This window comes from Canis aureus, chromosome 4, assembly GCF_053574225.1.
Source record: "Canis aureus isolate CA01 chromosome 4, VMU_Caureus_v.1.0, whole genome shotgun sequence".
Lineage (NCBI taxonomy): Eukaryota > Metazoa > Chordata > Mammalia > Carnivora > Canidae > Canis > Canis aureus.
In genome coordinates, this window is record NC_135614.1 from 62,529,080 (window position 1) to 62,549,610 (window position 20,531).

A 20,531-nucleotide genomic window follows, 5' to 3' on the forward strand; every position below is an offset into this window, starting at 1 on the left:
AAGTTTATTAACAATCATTGCCTTTGGTTTGAGTAAAGAAATTCAAATATTTCAAGTTTCTCTGTGAGCTAAGTAAAAGAGCTCTATTTAAATGGCAGGGCTGTCCTGATGCCAATGATGACAAATGAGAATCATAAAATTTTGGGCCTGGAGTTTACATTTAATCCAATCCTTCCATTTTATAGGGGAGGACACTGAAATTGTTAATAAGGTTTGTGATTGTCACCCTGCTAGAATCAGAGCTAGAATTCCCACCCACCGGGTCCAGGGTTCTTCAACCTCAAAAAAATCAGAACTGCTATGGGCAGTGGGATAATGCCAGAAATTAATAACATGTTGTGATTTGTGATTTATAGTAAGAAATAAATATATTGTCTTAATTTTTTACTTGTCCTAAAAGCCTTGAAAGTTCCTAGGTGATGAGAATTATAAAATGTATCCCTTTTGTTATGTTAATAAGGTGACTTTTGGAAAGCCCCAGATAACCCTAAAGCTAGTGGCTGGTTGCCAGGGGAACTGATCATGTGATTAGATGGTAGGACCTTTCAGTCTCAGCCCCAGACCTCCAAGGAGGGGAGGGGAGGCCAGAAATTGAGTTCAATCACTAATGGCCAATGATTTCAGCAATCATGCTTATGTAATGAAGCCTCCACCGAAAACCAAAAGGAAGGATTTGGAGAGTTTCCAGGTTGGTGAACTGGAACGTTTCCATGTGCCACTGGGCAGGGCCCCAAACTCCACCAGGACAGAAACTACTTTGTGACCTTGCCTTATATATCTCTTCACCTGCATCTTCATTTCTATAACAAGTTGCAAGTTCAAGTTGATTCCTACAAGTTGATTCTTCCAAGTTCTCTCTGTGTAGCTGGGGTACCGGAGTACAAGAGTCCGTGGCCCCAGGGGTCCCAGAAAGACCAGGTTCAGCCACTCACCACTGACAAAATCTGAAGGCAGAGAAATGAGTGGTGGTGAAAGCAGAAAGGAATTTATTTCAGTGAGGCCAATTCCGAGAGAAGACAGTGGATTAGTGTTCCAAAGACAATCTCCAAGGGCTGAAAATACTTTCCAGTGTATTTAAGGAAAAATGTGGGACAAAGATCAGGTGGGTTTGCACAGGTGGGCAGTAAAAGTCTGGTTAATCATTGTTTTGGAGTCCATCATAAGGAGTCTTGCTGGCTCAGGGCAGTCCTCACTGTTTGAGGGGGTAGTGTCAGTTGCCATCAGGGAATACTTTGCCCACAGGGTCTTTGGAAGGAGACTCAAATCAATTAGAAAGTTTGAGGTCAAAATGGAGGTAGTTGGAGTCCTCTTTCATGTGCACTAATTGAAACAGTTCCTTCATATCCTTTAACATCTTTTGTAATTGAACAGGTTCAGGATAGGCCCTCCTCCCCAACCCTCCCCAACCCACCCTCCACCTCATGTGCCATTTTGACGTGTAGATTATTTTGAGCTGAAGGCATTCGAGATCCTGCAGGTTCAAGAGATACTTCTGCTTCTCCCTTAACCGCATAGAAGAACCTAAATTGGGCTTTTTTTTTTTTTCCCCAGACTAAGAGTTACAAACAGAGGTAAATTTTATCTGAGTCACCCATCTGTACAGTAGGGCAAACATGTAATTACCAAATATCTGCTTTTCTTATCAGGAATCATGAAATGCATTCCTTTCCTCCGAAATCCCAGACCCCCTAACCCTTTCTCCTTAGTTCAGAATGACATACACTTCATTTTGCCTGTCTTTGGAATTTCCGTCTCTATGTGGACTCCCCATATGTAAGCCTATTACTTTGAATCTCTCCTGTTAATCTGTCTCATGTCAATTTGATTCTTAGTCCAGTTAGAAGGGCCTTTGAGGGAGCAGGGATTCTTGCTTCCCAACATAATAAACCAGAATTTAGTGAGTAAACCCATTTCCTGAGTCCTGTGAGCCACTCTAGCAAATTAATTGATCCCGAGCAGGGGGTCATGGGAGTCTCTGATTTATAACCAGTCAGTCAGAAGGTCACGTAGTAATCTGGACCTGTGATTGGCATCTTTAGTGGATGGCAGTCTTGTGTGACTGAGCCTTTAACCTGTGGAATCTCATGTAGCTAGTGCCAGAATTGAGTCCAGCTGAACCCAGCTGGTGTCAGAGTATGCCTGGTGGTGGGGAAAAAAAAACACACGTTGACATCGGTATCAGAATTGTTACATGGATAGCATGAACAGTCTTATCAGTATATATGGCTAAGCTCATGGAAGGAAAATAAGACAGTCCTCCATCCTGAAGGAAAGATAAAAATGACTCATTTTCAGGACTGTGTATCTCTCCAGGGATGCTCAGAAATTAGCCAGAGAAGCCCAATGGACCTGCCTGGACCCCAAGGTGGAATGAACCAGTCACCACGCTCAACAATCAATCCTCACGAGTTAGGTAAACCACACAACCACTAACTAGTACCCAAGCTGAGATCTTCACTCAGATCTCTTAAAGTACCAAGCCTGGGCTCTTAAGCAGAGGTGACATTTGAGTAGAGCCTCCTTGGTGCACACCAGGGCCTCTCTGGGGAATCTTGCTCTGCACCACCCATATTTTAAATGTCTGTGAATACCTGAGCCAGCCAGGAGAAATTCTGCATGCCTGGACCAGTCTGAGCTGAACTGGCCTTTCAGCCCCAGGCCGACTTATATGATCAACTTCATCTCCAGCTCTTTGGCAGGATAGTGCCAGCCAGGTGGGGGGCGGGGGGGGGCAGGGCAGGAGAGGGGCAAAAAGTAGGGTGCAGTTCCCCTAGAGAAGTAGGATAAAGCTGCTAGGAGAATGGAGGGGGGGACTGTTGAGCAGGTGAAATGTGTCTGCTCAAGATTAAACAAATTACAGATTGCTGACATCCAAAAGTTGGATTCTACGCTTAAAAAAAAAAAACTATTACAGAACTAAAAAAGGGAAAGGAAGGGGATATGAAGTCATCCTTAATTTTATTAGGAACAAAGTATCACTAGCATTGATTGCCCAGGTAGCACATTCCTTGGCATTTTATTTTGTCGAACACCAGTGTTGCAGAGAACACAGCCAGGGAAACTCACCCGGCAGGGAAGTCGATCTAGAAGGCCCTTGGCTCTTATTGATCAAACCCTGTTGTTGCCGGATCCTGCTCAAGTCCATGTTACCAGAAACCTCATTCTGGTATGAGGAGGCTTTTCCTGTCTAGGAGCATGCGTGCGCCCCAAATCAGAAGGTGCGAATCTGCACACGACTCCTGGGCCTCGATTCATTCCTCTGATAGAGCCTCCAAAAAATTCAATGAAGAAACTTGAGGGATCGTCCTTTAAATACAAATGAGGTTCACATTTGATAAGGAATGATGGTGCCATCTTATCACCTCCCACTCTTGGTCATTCATCCATCCCGCATTTGCTGGTGCCAACGCGCCAGGTGTACATTGAAGATACAGCAATAAACCCAACAACCTCCCCCCCCGCCCCCCGCCCTCCTGGATGGAGCTCAGTCGGGGCCGGGGAACCGGCTGCCTCAAGGCCCAGTTAGGGTCCCACCCCCTCCAGGAACCCTTCCCCGGCCTTCCTGGGTCACCGTCTCCGGCAGCACATCTCACCCTACCGGCTGGGCGGGGACCACCCACCCCCCGCCTGGGCGCCGGGCCCCGCGCCCCGCTCCCGCCCGGTTTGGTAGGCGGCCCCGGAGGAAGCCCGGCCCCGGCGGGCGCTGGAGGCGCTGGCGGCCGCGGGGCGCAGACGGCTCTCCCCGCCCCGGCCCAGCCCCCGCGCGGACCTCGGGCTGTGGGCGTGGCCTCGGGCTGTGGGCGTGGCCTCGGGGCTGTGGGAGGGCAGTGGGCGTGGCCGCGGGCTCAGACGGCTCTCCCGGCCCAGCCCCCGCGCAGGCGTCGGGGCCGTGGGCGGGGCCTCGGGGGTCGGGGCTGTGGGCGGGGCCTCGGGGCGGTGGGCGGGGCCTCGGGGCTGTGGGCGGGGCCTCGGGGGTCGGGCTGTGGGCGGGGCCTCGGGGCGGTGGGCGGGGCCTCGGGGTCGGGGCGGAGGCGGGCCGGCGCAGGTGGCTGGGCGGCCGCCGGGGAGTGAGCGCGGGCGCCGGGCCCCCGCGGCGGGATGGGGCGGCTCGGGGCCCGCCGCCTCGTCCTGCTCGCCGCCTGCCTGGGGCTCTGCGGGGCGCGCGGGGCGCTCGGAGGTACGCGCCTGCCTTCCCCGTCCCGGGCCCCTCCCCGCCGCGCGGCGCCCGCTAGCGGAGGGTGGGCGAGCCGGGACCCGGGGGCTCGGGGAGGGACCCCAGGCCGGGCGTTCCTGGGCTGGGCGGCGGGAGGAGACGGCTCTGCCCTGCGCGGGGCGGTCGGCGCCGCCTCGGGCAGCTTCCAGCTCCCGGCCCCCCCCCGCGCGGCGCGGCCCGCCAGGTCCGGGAGCCCGGGGGAGCCCCGGGGCGCCCCGGGGTGGGGACTGCTCCCGAAGGCCGCGCGGGCCTTGCCGCCCATCGGGGTTTCAGAGTTGGGCTCTTGGTCGCGCTCCGGCGAGCGGAGGAACGCGAGCTGCCGGCCTCCCCGCCGAGCCTGTGCAGCCCTGCGCCTCCCCTGGGCCCGACCCGCCGGCCTTCGGGGCCTTAAACTCGTCCCGGGACTTCTCGGGTCCCAGGCCTGGCCTGTGTCCTCTAAGTACCTCCACAAGCCCACCCACATTTTCTGATTTACTGGGAATGCTTTGCATTTCCATGGCGCTTTCCAAAAGTCGAGGATTACTAATAAAAGCATACTTAATTGTGTACGACTCTTTAGAGTCCTGCACGTGGGCCTTCTCGTCCAATGTGGCTCCTTGAAATTTAATTTAGTTCAATTAAAGACTTCCTTTGATGCTTTTTTTTTTTTTAAGATAAAACATTCTTAATCAACGGCCTTATATCTCTTTGTAGGATTCGGATTAAATTCTGAACACTTATTTACTTCATTTTAGGCATAGAGTAGACAGTGCCATTGCGGCCTACAGCGCCTGATTCACCAGGAGCCTGAGTAATGTTGCAGCCACAATGGCATCTGTAGTATGGACACTTTACTCTTAGCCCAGCTGCTCAGGGTCTTACTGCAGTTCCCCCAGCTCTGCTGCCACCCTGCTGTATGTGGGCCCTTCCTAGCTCTTTCTCCTGATTCCTTCCTGGCCAGAAGGGTCGATTAGGCCGGGAACTGCAGGTCTGGGGCTTTGATGTGGCTTTGAGAGAGAAGATTCCAGTTGCAGAACAGGGAGATCTGGGAGCACAGTGAATGGTACTGATTGGGTGGTGATCCATGATGGACCAGCGATCTAGTAGTGCTCAGTATAGGGTGATGGCAAGTCCATAACCTTGGAGTCAGAAGGACTAGGGCTTCGACCTGGGTGCCGTCATATGTTCTCAGAGTGGCTTTGGGAAGTGACTTTCCCTATCTAGTCTTAAATTTGCATCTGTAGAATTGAAATAATAACTTCTGCAGAGAGGCTTGAATACAATACTGTGTAAGACTTCCTTACAGCCAGACAACTACGCAGTAGTGCTCATTTCCCTCCTTTTCTACTCATTAGCCTCTCTTCTCGTCATCTGTGCAATTACCTTGGGTATGAGGCTAAGAAGCCAATGGATTAGATACTTCTCATTGAGGGGCCCAGGATGTGGATAGGGAAGGTTTCTTGGATAAAGAATTCCATGGCATAGAGAGCAGTTCCCCCTTATCCATAAGAGATACGCTCCAAGACCCCCAGTGGATGCCTGAAATCACAGATAGTACCAAACCCTATATGTACTATGTTTTTTCCTATACTACGTACTATAATAAAGTCTATTTTGTAAATTAGGCATAATAAGAGATCAACAACAATAACTAATAAAATAGGACAATTATAAAAATATACTATATTGGGATCCCTGGGTGGCGCAGCGGTTTGGCGCCTGCCTTTGGCCCAGGGCGCGATCCTGGAGACCCAGGATCGAATCCCACGTCGGGCTCCCGGTGCATGGAGCCTGCTTCTCCCTCTGCCTGTGTCTCTGCCTCATTCTCTCTCTCTCTGTGTGACTATCACAAATAAATAAACATTAAAAAAATATATATACTATATTAAAAGTTATATGAATGTGGTCTCACCCTCTCAAGATACCTCATACTGCATTCATCCTTTTCATTGTGCTGTGAGATGGGAAAGGGTCTATGTGATGAGATGAACCAGGCGAATGGCATAGGCATTGTGACGTAGCTTTGGGCTGCTATTACTCTTCTGAAGATAGGTCAGAAGGAGGATCATCTGTTTCTGGACAATGATTGACCATAGGTAACTGAAATCATAGATAAGGAAAAACTACAGTACTTTTAACATATATACTGTTCCTCACCCATGGCTTTTTTTTTTTTTAAGATTTATTCATTTATTCATGACAGACACACACAGAGAGAGAGAGAGAGAGAGGCAAAGACAAAGGCAGAGGGAGAAAGCAGGCTTCCCTCAGGGAGCCCAATGCGGGACTCAATCCCGGATCCTGGGATCACGACCTGAGCCAAAGGCAGGCTCCCAACCGCTGAGCCACCTAGGTGTCCCACCCATGGCTTTAATTGCAACACAAATATTGGATGCTGAGGTCTTATCAAAAGCTACTTTAGGACGCTTTGAAGAATATCTTCTTGACTAGCTAAATGTGTGATCTGATTTTACTTTTCTTTCTTACTTCCTTGGATGATTCAGGCTGTTGCTTTGAATAAATCTAATTGTCAAACATAGGTGAACTCTGTTCTCGGTCTTTGAGGAACATCGGCTGATGTGTCCTCAGCTTGGAGAGTCTCACCAAACAGGGAGCCACTTTGCCTGGTAAACAGATCCTGTCTCAGTAAGAATATCCTTAGCATACACCCTCCGCACATTGCTATTTGCAAATCAAATATCAATACTACTATCACTAACCACTTTCTCAGGGTACAACATGTACTTAGCACTAGACCCATGTTGTCCATAGTTCAATGTCTCATTTTTGGCTCCCTTCTTATCAGATCCCATTAGAATATTATTGCTTTGACCTTGTACCAGCGCTGATGAAAAGCCTGAACAGGAAGAGAAGTGCCAGCACTTCCAGTTCCTTTTGCATTTACTGGTCCTCGTATTATTTCATGTATTTTTAAGCTATGATTGATTTGCAGGAATTTGAAAAAGCAATGGATCCTGTAAGAGAGGATTTGTTTAGTTAAGGTGAGATAACACAAGTGTAAACCCCGTTGGCCAGGCAGATCCATGTGTGGTGTGTCACTGAATGGAAAAGAGAGTTCTACAACCTTCTGGGTTGTAGAATTCCCACTGCTCCCTCAGGGAGACTTGTGTACCTAGCAGGTGAGACACATGGCTGGGCTCACATGGGCAACTGAGGCAGGATGCCCATCAATCTGTAAATTAGAGAAGAATAAAGAATTCTTATTTTTTTAGATGAAGGTAACCTGTGAATTCGTAATATTTTCTCCTGACTCCACAGTGAATGTCTTGGCACCTCTCTTTGCCATTTGTTTTTTTTTGTTGTTGTTTTTTTTCCACTTTGCCATTTCTACCTGAAACTGAGATGCCCAAACCCAAATGCTCACCATGGCCAGTGTGTCATGGTGAGCCAAGCAACACCTGGTATGGCAGGAGCTGCCACTGAGTGGTGGACTCCAGAGCTGGGACATCCAGCCCCACTCATGGCTGCTGTGCTGTGGGGATCAATAGGTCCCAGGATGGCCCGATCAGCTGATTCATGTGGGGAAGCCCAGAAGTTCAGGTGTTTGATTAAATTCTCCTTTCTTTAAAATATCTTAATTTAATATTTTTATTAAATTAGAAATAGAGCTGCACCTGCCTTACAAACTCAACCAAACTCATAACCTCTGCTTCTGGGGACTTTCCCAGTGCTATGGCTTTATTCGGCTCCATCTTCCCAGCACTTAGTACAATACCTACAAATGACAGGTGCTCAATCAATCCGAGCACCTGAAGGACAGGACACAGTTGGGGACCAGAGAAGACAGAAAGACAGCTCCCCGGGGAAGTTCACATCGTGATTCCCAGAATAGAGATTATGTTGCTTTACATGGCAAAAGGGACTTTGCAGCTGTGATCCAATTAAGGATTTTGAGATGAGGGATTACATGGGATCATCCGTGTGGGCCCTAAGCAAACACAAAGTGTTAAAAAAGGGAGAAAATCTGCTGGAAGCAGAGGTTGGAGTGACATGATTGCTGGCGGGGGCCACAAGCCAAGAAATGTGGCAGTCTCTTACAAGTTACAAAAGGCCAGGAAACCGATTCTCCCCTCCAGCTGCCAGGAAAAAAACACAGCCCTGCTGACACCTTGATTTTAGCTCAGCAAGACCTATTTTTGGGCTACTAGCCTCCAGAATTGTAAAGCAGTAAATCTGTGTCATATGAAGCCATTACATTTGCAGTAATTTGGTGCAGCAGCAATAGGGGTTAAGAGTGGGAGAGTAAACATAGATTTGCACAAGGGCCACATGTGTCCAAGATAGGACATAGGTACTATGTCATGAAGAGGGAGTTTTCAGCTCAGTCAGTACCCAGCTAGGGACTAGGGCTGATTCCCCGCTTCATTCCAGGGGTGCTATGGGAAGCTACAGAGTCCACAGGAATAGCTCCCCCTGGAGTGATGCGGGACACAGTCTACTTGACCCCATGCAGCAGGCATGAGGTAGAGGTAGAGAATGCCCCACCAGGAGAAGCTTGGTAAGTGCTGCTTTGCCCTTTGCCACCTGAGCATTTGGCATGGCATGTTTGGAGGATGAATGAATGAAAAGTGAGAAGGTGTTGGGTCCTGTTCTACAAGAAGAGTAGAAGAGTTGCAGGGCCACAGATCACTTGGGCCCCACCTAGAAACCCAAGACGGGCATCTTCATGTGGCCCTGGGCCCACTACCAGTCCTTTCCCGCCCTCCTACAGTGCCAGCAACATGTTTAACAGAGATGTGTTGCCAGAGGCCCCTGTGGTCCCCCAGCCCACTAAACAACAGCCCATCCCTGCAGCCATGGAGCAGACACCTCCTCACTCGTTGACTTTCTGTCCCAACTTCTATGTTAGTGGACCTGAGTTTTGTGGGAGAGACTCTTAGAGTTTCCCTCCTTGGGGTTTGCTTCTAATGGACAAAGGAGGTTGGGCCTCTCGGGCAGGTTAGGTGTTTGTGCTGAATTACTCCATACCTGGAAGTTTTCTTTCTCAGAGTGTTCTGGATGGTTAGCTATCTCTTGAATAAATATTTGATTTGGTTTGGTTTGATAAAGCATGCAACGTCAGTGCCACAGTTAAATACTATAGGTATTCCTCAGAGCAGATTTGTGAAGTAAAAATGTGGCTTTCCTTTCCAAGTGCTGTGACTCCCCTCACATGGTCAGCATGAGGGAGAGCTGCTTTATAATGCTGGCCCTCCTCCTAGCACCTCGTCTTAGACCTTTATGTGATGCCAGTGCGGTAGCAGAGAAGTTCGTTTTTGTGGTTTTATATTTTAACTTTTAAAATAAGCTTCTACGCTTATGATATATCATCTGTAGAATACATTTCAAAGAAATGCAATGCATAAAAGGCACAGTGTAAAATTGTTGATAATGGGGCAGCCCGGGTGGCTCAGCGGTAGCACCGCCTTCGGCCCAGGGGCTGATTCTGGAGACCCAGGATCGAGTCCCATGTCAGGCTCCCTGCATGGAGCCTGCTTCTCTCTCTGCCTCTCTCTCTCTCTCTCTCTCTCTGTCTCTTATGAATAAATGAATAAAATCTTTAAAAAAAACTTGCCGACAATGTTATATTATGAAAAGGCAGCTATAGTTTCCCAGGAAAGCAAACACTTCCAAAATCTCTTTCTTGGGAATACTTTCCTATTTACTTTCTATCTCACTCTTGCTTTGCCCTCACACAGTCACCAGGCCAATCTTTCTAAAATCCAGAACTGATGTGTCTTCTCCCAACTAAAAACCGTATCTTCCCCATTGTGTGAAGAAGGAGGTGCAACCTTTTTGAAGTGGTTTGTAAGACTCCCCTGCCCCTGTCAGTGGGTCCCTGACCATGAGGATCCAGTTGGCCAGTCAGCCATTTTCTCCCTAAACGTTCATTGAAAATCTCGTCAATATGTGCCAACAGAACAAAGCAAAACAAAACCAAGCTTCCCTCCTAGGAACCCTCTCTCCATAAGTGGATACCTAGCCAGAAACCTGGAAATTCATCTAGATTGCCCCCGTGTCCTCCCCTTCTCCCTCCTAGACAGTCCAGCTTTTAAAATCTGTTGAACCCACCCACCTACTTCTTCCCCTGACTGCCTCCCTCATTGGGTGCCTCCTATGTGCCAGACACTCTTGTAGGTGCCAAGGATTGAGCAGAGGCCAAGACTAGTAAAGCCTCCTGCCCTCAAAACCTCACATTCTCTTTGGGATGGAATGGGAGTGGAGCTGGATAATAATCCAGGAAACAAAGAAGGAAGGTAACTGGAGCTGACAATAAGGGCCTTGAAAGTTTAAACTGAAAGTTCAGGGAAGGCCTTTCAGCCCTCTGACCATTTGTCCCCTGCCCCCTTATACCTCTGCAGCTGCCACCCTGGCTGCTCCCCCCTCACACTGTGCTTGGCCAGACTGGACCTTTGGTTTCCTTGCCTCCTATCTCCCCTCGTTTTTCTCCTCTTGCTCTTTCCTGTTCCTCACTAGGTCTTTCTGGAAGCCCCTCAGGCCATCCCCCTTGACCTGGCTGAGTCCCTCTGTAGTGCTGTTTCCCAGGTACTAAGCCACTGTAAGTGCTTGATTGGCTGTCTATGTCGTTCACCTTTGAATCCCTATATCTGTGGTATATTTGGTATATTTGTGGACAGCATAAGTACATGTAGGGTGGGCCACTGAAATCTGCTAGAGAGAGACACTTGATAGGCACAGTGCTCCTTCTTTCATACCCTGGCAGGGCCCCAAACAAGCTAGTGTTGTAACAACTTTCTAACAGTGCCTGGATCAGATATACTCTTCTTTTTGAAGAGTATATATATATTTTTGAAGAGTATATATATTTGAGCAGCTTTCTCTTCTGATAGACTGGAAGGCCCCTTAGTCTCAGTAATTTCTTACCTCCAACTCCTGATAGTACCTGGCGCATAGTAGGTGCTCAGTAAGTCATAAACCAAAATACCCCCAAACAAGGAAAACCAAAATCAAACAAAATAAAATCCAAGAAGATGTAGTTTGGAAAAAGAAATGGGAACCATTTCTAAGGTAGATAAAATGAGTCCACTAATCAATCACCCCCGTGGGAGAAATTATAGAGGAATAGAAATGCTTACTTTCCCTGAAAAGTCTTTTACCTACCTTATTGCCAAACTTGGCTTCCATTCAATCATTTCACCTTTTTACATGAGCACATAAAACCAGGACGTTGCTCTGATTTCTGTTCACCTTGGCTTGCCCTACCCATGTAATACTGAAATCACACCTTTTCCTTTGCTGCAGGTGGAGATCACCTTTCTTTTTCTAGGACCCAGTTTTTCTTGTGCTTCGATTTGCTTCTTACTGTTATTTTGAGGTGCTTCACTAGGAGCCATAAAAGTTGAGGTCAGTTTGGAGATGTGTGAGGACATAACTGGTTGTAGGCTGTCACACCGGAACCTGCTTCCTTGTTTGTTCCCTGAGGCAATGGAAATTTCTAGCCACCAGCTGATCCTGGAATTGATTTAGTGCCAGGGAGGTGAACTGTGGGAAAATATAATATTACTTAGTCATTCTCAGCAGTAGATTTAATGATTTAGAAAACATTTCCTGGTTTTGAGAGCTTAACAATACAGCCTCTACGTCTGTCAAAAATCAGAGTGGGGGGTATTCAGTAACCGGAAGGCCAGGGGAATACATACACTACATAGGATTTGTAAAGACTTGTTTCATCCTTCTGACCTTATGGCTACATTCTCGTTTTACCGAATTATTAATGGTAGTTTTTAAGTAGAGAAGCATGCTTATACCTACGTGAGAAAGTTTGTAGAGATCATATTCATCTCTGTATCAGCTTCTTGTCTTGGTGAAAACACAGGATCGGAGGTGGGGAATGCTTGGTTTTTGTCTTAGCTCTGTTTTGAACTAACTGTTGATGGTACATGAGTCCCTAAGCCTCTCTAGGCCTGAGTTTACTCAACTATAAAGTGAGGGCCTCCTAGGTTCATATAGTTTGGTTCAAAAAATGCTTGCTTGCTACTCATCTTAGATTGGGTTCCCTAAGGAGAGTGGCATAGGCAAGGATTCTTGTGCAAATAAATTGCTGAGTGAGGTGACCAGGAGAGAGCTGGAAGGAAGGAGAGAAGCATGATAGGGGAGGAGAAGATACCAAGCAAAGATCTAGTTTTAGCTGATCTATTCTCAGTCTGATCCCAGAGAAAACTCTAGAATATGAATGGCAACACAGAGCTCTACACATTTTAAATGTCTGTCTCAATCAGTCATTGGTTATAGGTTCCCCTCTAGGGCAGGGGGTGTAACTTCACTGAAATTCCTGGATAACACAGTGAAACAGCTGAAGGATGGGTATACCAGCTTGTTAAAAGGGATCTCAGTGGGCTACCAACAGAACCTATTAGGCACCTGTGGCCAGGTACTGTGCTAGGTATTGGAGAGGGAAAGATTAAAAAAAGAGAGAGGGATGGTTCCTTATCATAGGAAACTCATGGAATAGTCCAGGAGATAGATGAATAAGCAAGTAAGTTCAGTACAACATGGTGAATGCTGGAATAAAAGAATATTCAGAGTGTTGTACGAATTCAGGAAGGATTCAGGAAGCAGAATCTAAGATGGAGATAATCATGCTGGAGCCTTATTGAGGACTGTTCTTAGGATCAACATTTGCTCTCAGACGCAGATATTATATCTCCTGGAGACCCAGCAGGAGGTGTTTAAAGATCTATAATTTAAAGACCTTTAGAAGTAAAAATCTTTCTTTTGAAGTCTTGGAGGATAGAACCTCACTCCAGAAAAGTATTGCTTCTGAGCTAGTGATTCAATGGTACCTCCGTAAGGTTGTCCCAACACTCTGTCAGGTCCTATCATATATAATAGATGTAATATATGTTAGGACATTGGATCCTATGATCTTAGGTCCATTACTGCACCTTCCTTGGAGTAAAGGGCATGTCTTTGGTTGGTGTGATGTTATTTGGCCTCCTTTATTAGTGGATTAAACACTCCATGAGCTCTTCATATAGGGGTGCTATCTGAGGCAACAAAGTCAAATATATACCCAGAATATGTGTTTATTTTATTTTTTGAAATGAACACTGGCCATTCTGAGGAAGGGTTTCACTGAAGTCAGCTCAACATGAAGTGGACAGTTGGCCTCTCTTCAAGGGATAGTAACATCTTGGGAATTGGTATTGGACTCTGTTGGAGGCATGTTGGGCATTCAGCAGTAGCAGTAGCTAGGAAAGCCTTGGCAAGAGGGAGCCCAGACTATTGGTTGCCTACATAGTTTCAACACTGCCATCATGCTACCTCTTTGTACCAACATATGGGGCATAGATGACAGAGGCTGGCTGATGTAAACAGACCAAGTCACTCTGTCTGCCTGGTTGTTTGACGCATATTCTGTGGTAGATGTTTTCTGGTGGGCATTAACATGCAGTATAAAGATCTTCCCACTTCCTGTGTCAATCCCAGACCTCCATATTCCTACTCTTTCAATCTTTTGCCTCCTAGGTTCTTGACCATCTGGCCAGGCCATTTTCTGCTCTCTATCAGCCTTCATTTATTTGAACCTCAGTCCACTTCTCTCTGTGCGCAAAGTGGATGGTTAGGTGTTCTACCCAAAGTTCTATCTGCTGGGAGGACTTTTTCTTACTAGTGTTTTCCATGACCACCACTAAGAGGAGCTATGGTGCAGCTGGAGTCTATTTTCATCATGAAGCCATATGATGAAGCTGACTCATCTATGAGCCATGCTCAGGTGTTTTGTTTCTCCATCAGCTGGTACCACAGGATTCGCCCATGCAGCCATATGCATGAGCTGAGGAAAGGTGCTGGCATAAAAATGGTAATGACATGGGACTCAGGGCTACCATCTTGCGCACTTGCTTGTGCCTTCTGGTCCTATTTATGTTCAATCCTGAAGTACCACTTTCATCTTTTTCATCCATCTGTCATGGTAATCTGTTGTGTCTGTCTCACAGTGGGTTGTTGCAATTTCTGTGCATCCAGGAGCCACTTTAGCAGAGAGTTCACACCATTTCTGGTAGTCTTTGCCAGAGTGTTATATCCTATATCCTTGGAGAGTGATCCCAAACCTATAGACTCTTTCTTATCCAACGTCATGCTTTGCCCCTTGATCAGCTATCCTGAGTCATATGTGTACTCTGGCAGCTACAGGTAGTAGAATACACATGGAGAGGTCCTGTGGCTACAGTAGGCTCTAGTCCTTTACCACCCGTATCAAGCCCCACATGTCCCCACACAGGTTGTGACTTAGTTTTGGTTTTGGTCTAGCGGCCAGGAGGCCAGGTGAAGAGATGGGGATGTATCTTCAGAGGTCAAATGCTGCTTGTGGGGAGAATCCTCTGCCACCTCTTAAGCAAGGGGCATGCCAGCCTTTGTAGGGGAATAGGCCACTTCTGTAGGCTAAGAGGGTTCAGAGGGATCTAGGGACCCAAGGTATTTGAACGCATCAACCTAGATGTCTCTAATTCCTTATGTCAAGGATCCATTCTTTCCCAACCAGGGCCTTAGCTTTGTCAGAGCAAGCCTAACAAAGATGGGACTTTAACTCTATTTGTAGTTGACTAGTCTAATGATTAATTCCTGGGTAGGAGTCTTATCTTCCACTGGCTTCCGGCTGTAAGAAAGGAAGACTATATGCTACCAGGCAAGCCCTCTTGCTTTTATACTTAGCTTGTAATTGTCAACTAATCTCGCCTAGCTTTTCCTTATCTTTTTTCAAAGCTTCATTCAAATTTAGCAATACACACTCAATTCCATAGTCCTCATAGCTGCTATTTGCCCTGTATTTTTCATAGCTTGATCTTTGTTGGCTGGCTAATGTGTTCCCTTCTGCTTTTATACCAGTTCACCACCAGTGGTTTGGGATTATCCCTGTGACAGGGCAAGAAGCAGGATAGGGTACATGGAAAAGTAGACTTCCAATTCAGTTTCAACAGAAGCCTCGACCACTTTTTGAGAGTTCTGAGGAGAAACTGGCCCATCAAAGCTGTTTTGAGTTGGGGCAAGAGAACACTGAGCTTTTGTTCCCTGACATTGAATCTGTGGGCTACCCCAGGAACCATTTGTGGCCTTGGGCAAGGCAGTTTTCCTCAGCAGGATCAATCCCTGAAGGGAGATGACACTCTAAAGTGGGATTATCATTGTGTCATAAATTTACTAATTTATACTCCTTTTGAAAATTTTTCCCTAGCATCTTTTTATGGTGAAAGCTACGTGGAGCTCAACATCATAGAAGTTTCATCTGAGTTCTCTCTTCAATTAAAATTTCAAACCAGCAAACCACAGGGATTACTTTTTCTTGCAGCTGGAAAGAATGACTACTGTATAATAGAACTGCAATCAGGAAACTTACGGGTAAGATTTTCTTAAATCTTTAAAAATGTGTAAGTATTCAATTACTAGAGGAAAAACCATGAGAGAAAGAGAACAAAATCGCTATCCATTTGATTAGTGTTATTTTATTAGAATAAAATCACATGCCATGTGAAAAGTTGGGATCTCCTCCGATTTTACCAGCATGCCTGAAATATTCTGACTCCGAAATTTTTAAACCTCATTGATGTAGTCCATACATTATGTGGAAAGTGGTTTCAAGTCCAAGTCTCTCTCTCTCTCTCTCTCTCTCTCTCTCTCTGTGGGTGGCCCTGTTTTCGCAATAAGATGCTATGAGATGAGATTGATTAATTGTGATTCTTTCTCTTTCAGGTGAGGGTGAATTTGGGTGCAGGCAAACAAGTACTCCTTTCTGAGCAAAGACTTCGTATGGATGACCTGGTTTGGCACTTAGTGGAACTGTACTGTTTTAAAAACAGTATCTCTCTGGTTATCGACAAACATTATGAGACAACTGGCCAGATCGCTGGTGGGATGCACAATTTGCACTTTCAACATGGAATCTATATAGCAGGCCATGGTGGACTTGATGTCGCTTACCTAGATGAAGAGCTCCCCAATTTCCGTGGGTGTATGGAGGATGTGGTATTTAACCAGAGGGAGATCCTTGCATCCCTTAGATCTTACCCTAGTTTTAAGAAGGTTTATGAGGTGTCACTAGGATGCAGTGATGAATTTTTTGCCGGGGAGGATGAAGCCATCAATTTCTTTAGCTCCAGATCCTATGTCACCTTCCCAGAATGGAGGGTGCAAGGGGAAGGGCTGTTGGAATTTGCTTTGCAGACTGCAACTCAACAAGCTTTGCTTTTATTTCAGTCAGGAAGAGAAGGAAATTTTGTTGCTTTGGAAATAGTTAATGGTCTGTTGAAGGCTCACGTAGGAAGGAGCAAAAGTAATACCCAGCTCTCTTCTTTTAGCTTAGTTAGTGACAACAAGTGGCATGTTATTCAACTCAAATTCACTGGAGGGTATCTGGACCTGATGGTGGATGAGCAAGCGGTAAGAACACTACTGCCTTTGCAAAGCAAGTCATTTGTCTCAGAAGGCCCCCTCTTTGTGGGAGGTCTTGATAACCATAAGGGAGAAGAAGTTAAGAAGTTGGAACTGGCCTCCGTGCCCAGGAAATCTGCTCGAGGAATCTCTTTCAAAGGGTGCTTAAGAGGCTTGGAGGTCAACTCAGAAAAGAAAGCATTGAAGAGTGCCCTTGTGTCCAAAGATATAGCTGTTGGGTGTAAAGTGCAGAGTAGTGATAATGAAAACCCTTTCATTACGACAACAGAATACCTGCATCCATCAGAAGTTCCCCTTTCCACTGTAGTCCCTGAGGCAGGCAAGCCTTTTATTCACCATGCGAGTAGCTATTTCTTGAGTCTGAATAACTTGGAGGTCCAAGAAGGTGGGCGAGCCTTTCTGGAACAAAGGCATATGAAAGTGGATGTGGCATCCGAAGATTTGGGTATCCGTCATTCTCAAATACTATTTAAAATAGAGGAAATGCCCCTGCATGGGTTCCTTCAAATCGATGTTTCCCCTGCGCTGGGAATGGAGAAGGCTTTTACTATGTTAGATTTGGGGCAAGGAAAAGTTTGGTATGTCCATGATGGTTCAGAAGAACCTAGGGATTTTTTCACATTTTCAGTCTCTTCCAACAGCAAGAAGGAAATGGCATTACGTCTGCAAGGACATGTGCCATATGTGTTTAACATTACTGTCCTTCCAGTGAATGATCCCCCATACCTGAAGCTCCCTGAAGGAAACATGCTTCTCCTGTTTGAGAATTCTAAGAAACGACTGACTCCGAATATCATACATGTGTCAGACCCTGACACAGATCCTTTGAGTCTTAGTTTCTCTGTTCTTGGCAACTTCAATTTAGATGCTGGGTTTTTAGAAAACACCAATCATCCTGGGAAAGCCATCAATAGTTTTACGCATGGGGATTTAAGAGATGGCAACATTTTCTATGTGCACAGAGGTCATCGGAACTCCCGGATCCTTCTGCGAGCAAGCGATGGAGAGCTGGTTAGCAATACGGTAGTGTTACGGGTCATGGCTGTTCCTTGGGACTTTGAAGTGGTCATTAGAACCGGTGCAGTCGTCCAGCAGGGTGGCGCGGTTCTGATTACACAGAGTGACTTGTCGGTGGAGGTTAATGGTGAACCCCACGAGATGGAGACCCGCTATGCTATCACTCATCCACCCCAATTTGGCCAGATTCAGCGGCAGGGATCAAGTGGTGAATGGAAACAAGTTAGTACCTTTTCTCAGCGTTCCATCGATCGGGGTCGGGTCCGGTACCATAGTACATTTCGAGGATTACAGCTAGAAAATATTACAGATCACTTTAAATTTAAAGTTAACATAGAAGGAAAAATCAGTGAAGAGCTGATGTTTCCTATTACCGTCCACTGGCTTAAGTTTATACTTCTGAAAAATGTTCCTCTCAAGGTCAATAAAATAAGCAGACAAATACTGAACTCTGATCATTTGCAGGCTGTGACAGAGGGTGTGGACGTAACTCAGAGAGAACTGCATTTTAAGTTACTGACCCCACCTAAGAAAGGAAAATTGCTAGTTGGCAATAAAATTCTAAAAACAAACTCCATCTTCAGCCAACAAAACATTTCAGACTCTAAGATAAGTTATGAGCCACAGGAGAGGCTCAGGGAAGACACACAAGATACCTTTAGGTTCTTGATTGTTGCAAAGCACATAGAATCAAAAGATTATACTTTCAGAATAAACTTTGAAGCAGATAAGACACGCATTATTGTAACTAACAAAGGATTATTTGTAAAAGAAGGAGAAGAGAAATTAATTACAAAATCGGAATTATTTGCTCAAACACTGGACAATCGGACCTTCCAATATAAAATCACCAGGAGTCCTCAACATGGAAAGCTGAAACTGGTTAACTTCTCAGATCCTCTGGGAAGTCATGACAGTATCACTGAGTTCACTGATCAAGACTTAGAGGGTGAGCGGCTGATGTATGTCCATGATGACTCCGAGACTCAGTGTGATGAATTCCTCCTTGTGGCCTCCACTGCAGGACCAGGCCAGGAAGGAGTGGTCAGGCATCTTGACACAGAACATTTATCTATAGAAATCAAAGTTGCCATTTCTGTAGAGTTAAGGAATGATGAGAAACCAGTGCGTGTGGTAGATAAGGTCTTTCATGTCGTGAGGAATGGCCAGCGCCTACTGACCCTGGCAGATCTCTGTTACCATGACCCAGACTCAGATTTTGATGATGGGCAGTTGCTCTACACCCGGCGGGGCATCCCAAATGGGGACTTGGTGAGAGCCAGGGATCCCACTCAGAAACTCTACCAGTTCAGGCAAGATGACCTGCGCGAAGGGCGAGTGCTCTTCAGGCATAAGGGAGCCGACTCCGCCCGCTTTGTGCTGTTTGTGACAGATGGTGTCCATTACACATCATCCCTTCTTGAGGTCACTGTGTCAGACCCTTACATCCAGATAGCCAACAACACGGGCCTGGTTGTACAAAGAGGAGAGGGCAGCAGCCTCACAGCATCTAACCTCAGTGTTACCACAAACCAAGATGTTAGAACAGACCATGAGATTGAATTCCACATGCTGCAGCCCCCAAAGCATGGCAGAGTGCTGGTCAACCACTCAGTGTCCCACACATTTTCCCAGCATGACCTGAAGCAAGGACATGTGATTTATAGGCATGATGGCAGTGGCAAGTCCGATATGTTCAACCTGAGAGTGAAAATTAAAGAGATCTATGTAGAAGTGAGCGTCTACGTACAAGTGTACTCAGAAAGTCACCAACATCACGCTCAAATTCTGCTCATCAAGACCCTTGTAGTTGAAGAAGGAAAACCAGTAAAACTGAGTCGAGGAAGACTCCAGGTAGGTAGTTGTCCAAGTATTCTTTCCCTCCCGGAGTAATCTGCATCTAAGAGCTATTTTTGTGTTGATTTTACTTTGGTATTGAGAATTACTTTTTTCTAAATGTAAATGCCATTGAAAAGAAAAGCTGGAAGGTTTCATGATTTCGACACTGCTAATTTCCCTATAGTTGGTAATGGAATATAAGTAATACTAAGCCTTATGTTAAAGCCGAGTACACCCCAGCACACAAGTATGTATGTTTGTTTAGTGGAGGATGAACTGGGAATGAGGAGATGATGCACATATTATAGCAAATTAAGAGATCTTTACTTTTTTATCATTTTTATAGAAATACTGTCAATATTTCATTTGATCTAAGTTACATTTGTTGTGATAAAGCAGGGTATAAAAATTTAAAGCAACTTAATCATAATCATAAAAAGGATCCCTAAAACAGCAGAGGATGCTGTCTTACACATTTAATTTCCTTAGCTCTGAATATGGCATCATTTTTTTTCCTAAAATTAATGGATAAAATTGGCCCAGACCAGTGGAATGCCAGGGGGGAGACCTTACACCAGAAGCTACCTGGTTTCCTGAGGCTCCTACTAGAAACTTCCAGCAGGCAGACCTTTGCTGATCACAGTTAGAAGAGAGTGTTCATTTTAGGGTAATCCTGTACAGGGTATGTAAACTGTGATTTATGACAACTGGCCACAAATATGGGCTATGCTGAATCTACCCTCAGGACTACAAAGGAGTTTACTTGTTTGCTGAATGCGGCCAATAACACTGAGAAGAAATTAACTCAAATCAGGAGCAGTTTACTAAGTGAGTTTGTCTAAGGAAATGCGGGGCTTACCAATATTTCTCAATTCTTTTTTAGGATCTTGGAGAGTTTATGTTTCACCACAAGGGGGCATGTGTAGGTCAGTGACTATAAATCAGTTACAATGACAGTTTTGACATGGATTTTGCTGAATCAATAAATTAAATATATTATTGAAATACTGAGCTAGTTAAAATGGAAGAGGAAAAACTTTCCTCTAAAGTCTTGCAATTTTAGTGATTCAGCTTC

General features: G+C 45.9%; 1 protein-coding gene and 1 long non-coding RNA gene across 4 annotated transcripts in view; one reads left to right on the forward strand and one right to left on the reverse strand.

Annotated features, from left to right (window-relative positions):
* Positions 1-47: 47 nt before the first annotated feature.
* On the reverse strand, positions 48-18,934 carry LOC144312861 (uncharacterized). 2 transcript variants are annotated; one of them, XR_013378488.1, is made up of 7 exons: positions 18,451-18,934; positions 17,848-17,911; positions 16,874-16,999; positions 11,315-11,695; positions 6,105-6,292; positions 3,067-3,306; positions 48-2,139 (listed from the first exon to the last, which is right to left on the reverse strand). It is a non-coding gene; the product is annotated as an uncharacterized LOC144312861 (long non-coding RNA). The 2 variants fall into 2 exon arrangements; XR_013378487.1 differs by having other exon boundaries at positions 16,874-17,911.
* LOC144312860 (chondroitin sulfate proteoglycan 4-like) overlaps positions 4,050-20,531 on the forward strand; it is a 67,897-nt gene continuing 51,415 nt past the window's right edge. For both annotated transcript variants that reach the window (XM_077895988.1, XM_077895989.1), the window contains exons 1-3: positions 4,050-4,177; positions 15,387-15,550; positions 15,902-19,471. In XM_077895988.1, the coding sequence (XP_077752114.1) occupies positions 4,099-4,177; positions 15,387-15,550; positions 15,902-19,471 (3,813 nt within the window). In that variant the 5' untranslated portion in view covers positions 4,050-4,098. The remainder of the gene's footprint in view (positions 4,178-15,386; positions 15,551-15,901; positions 19,472-20,531) is intronic.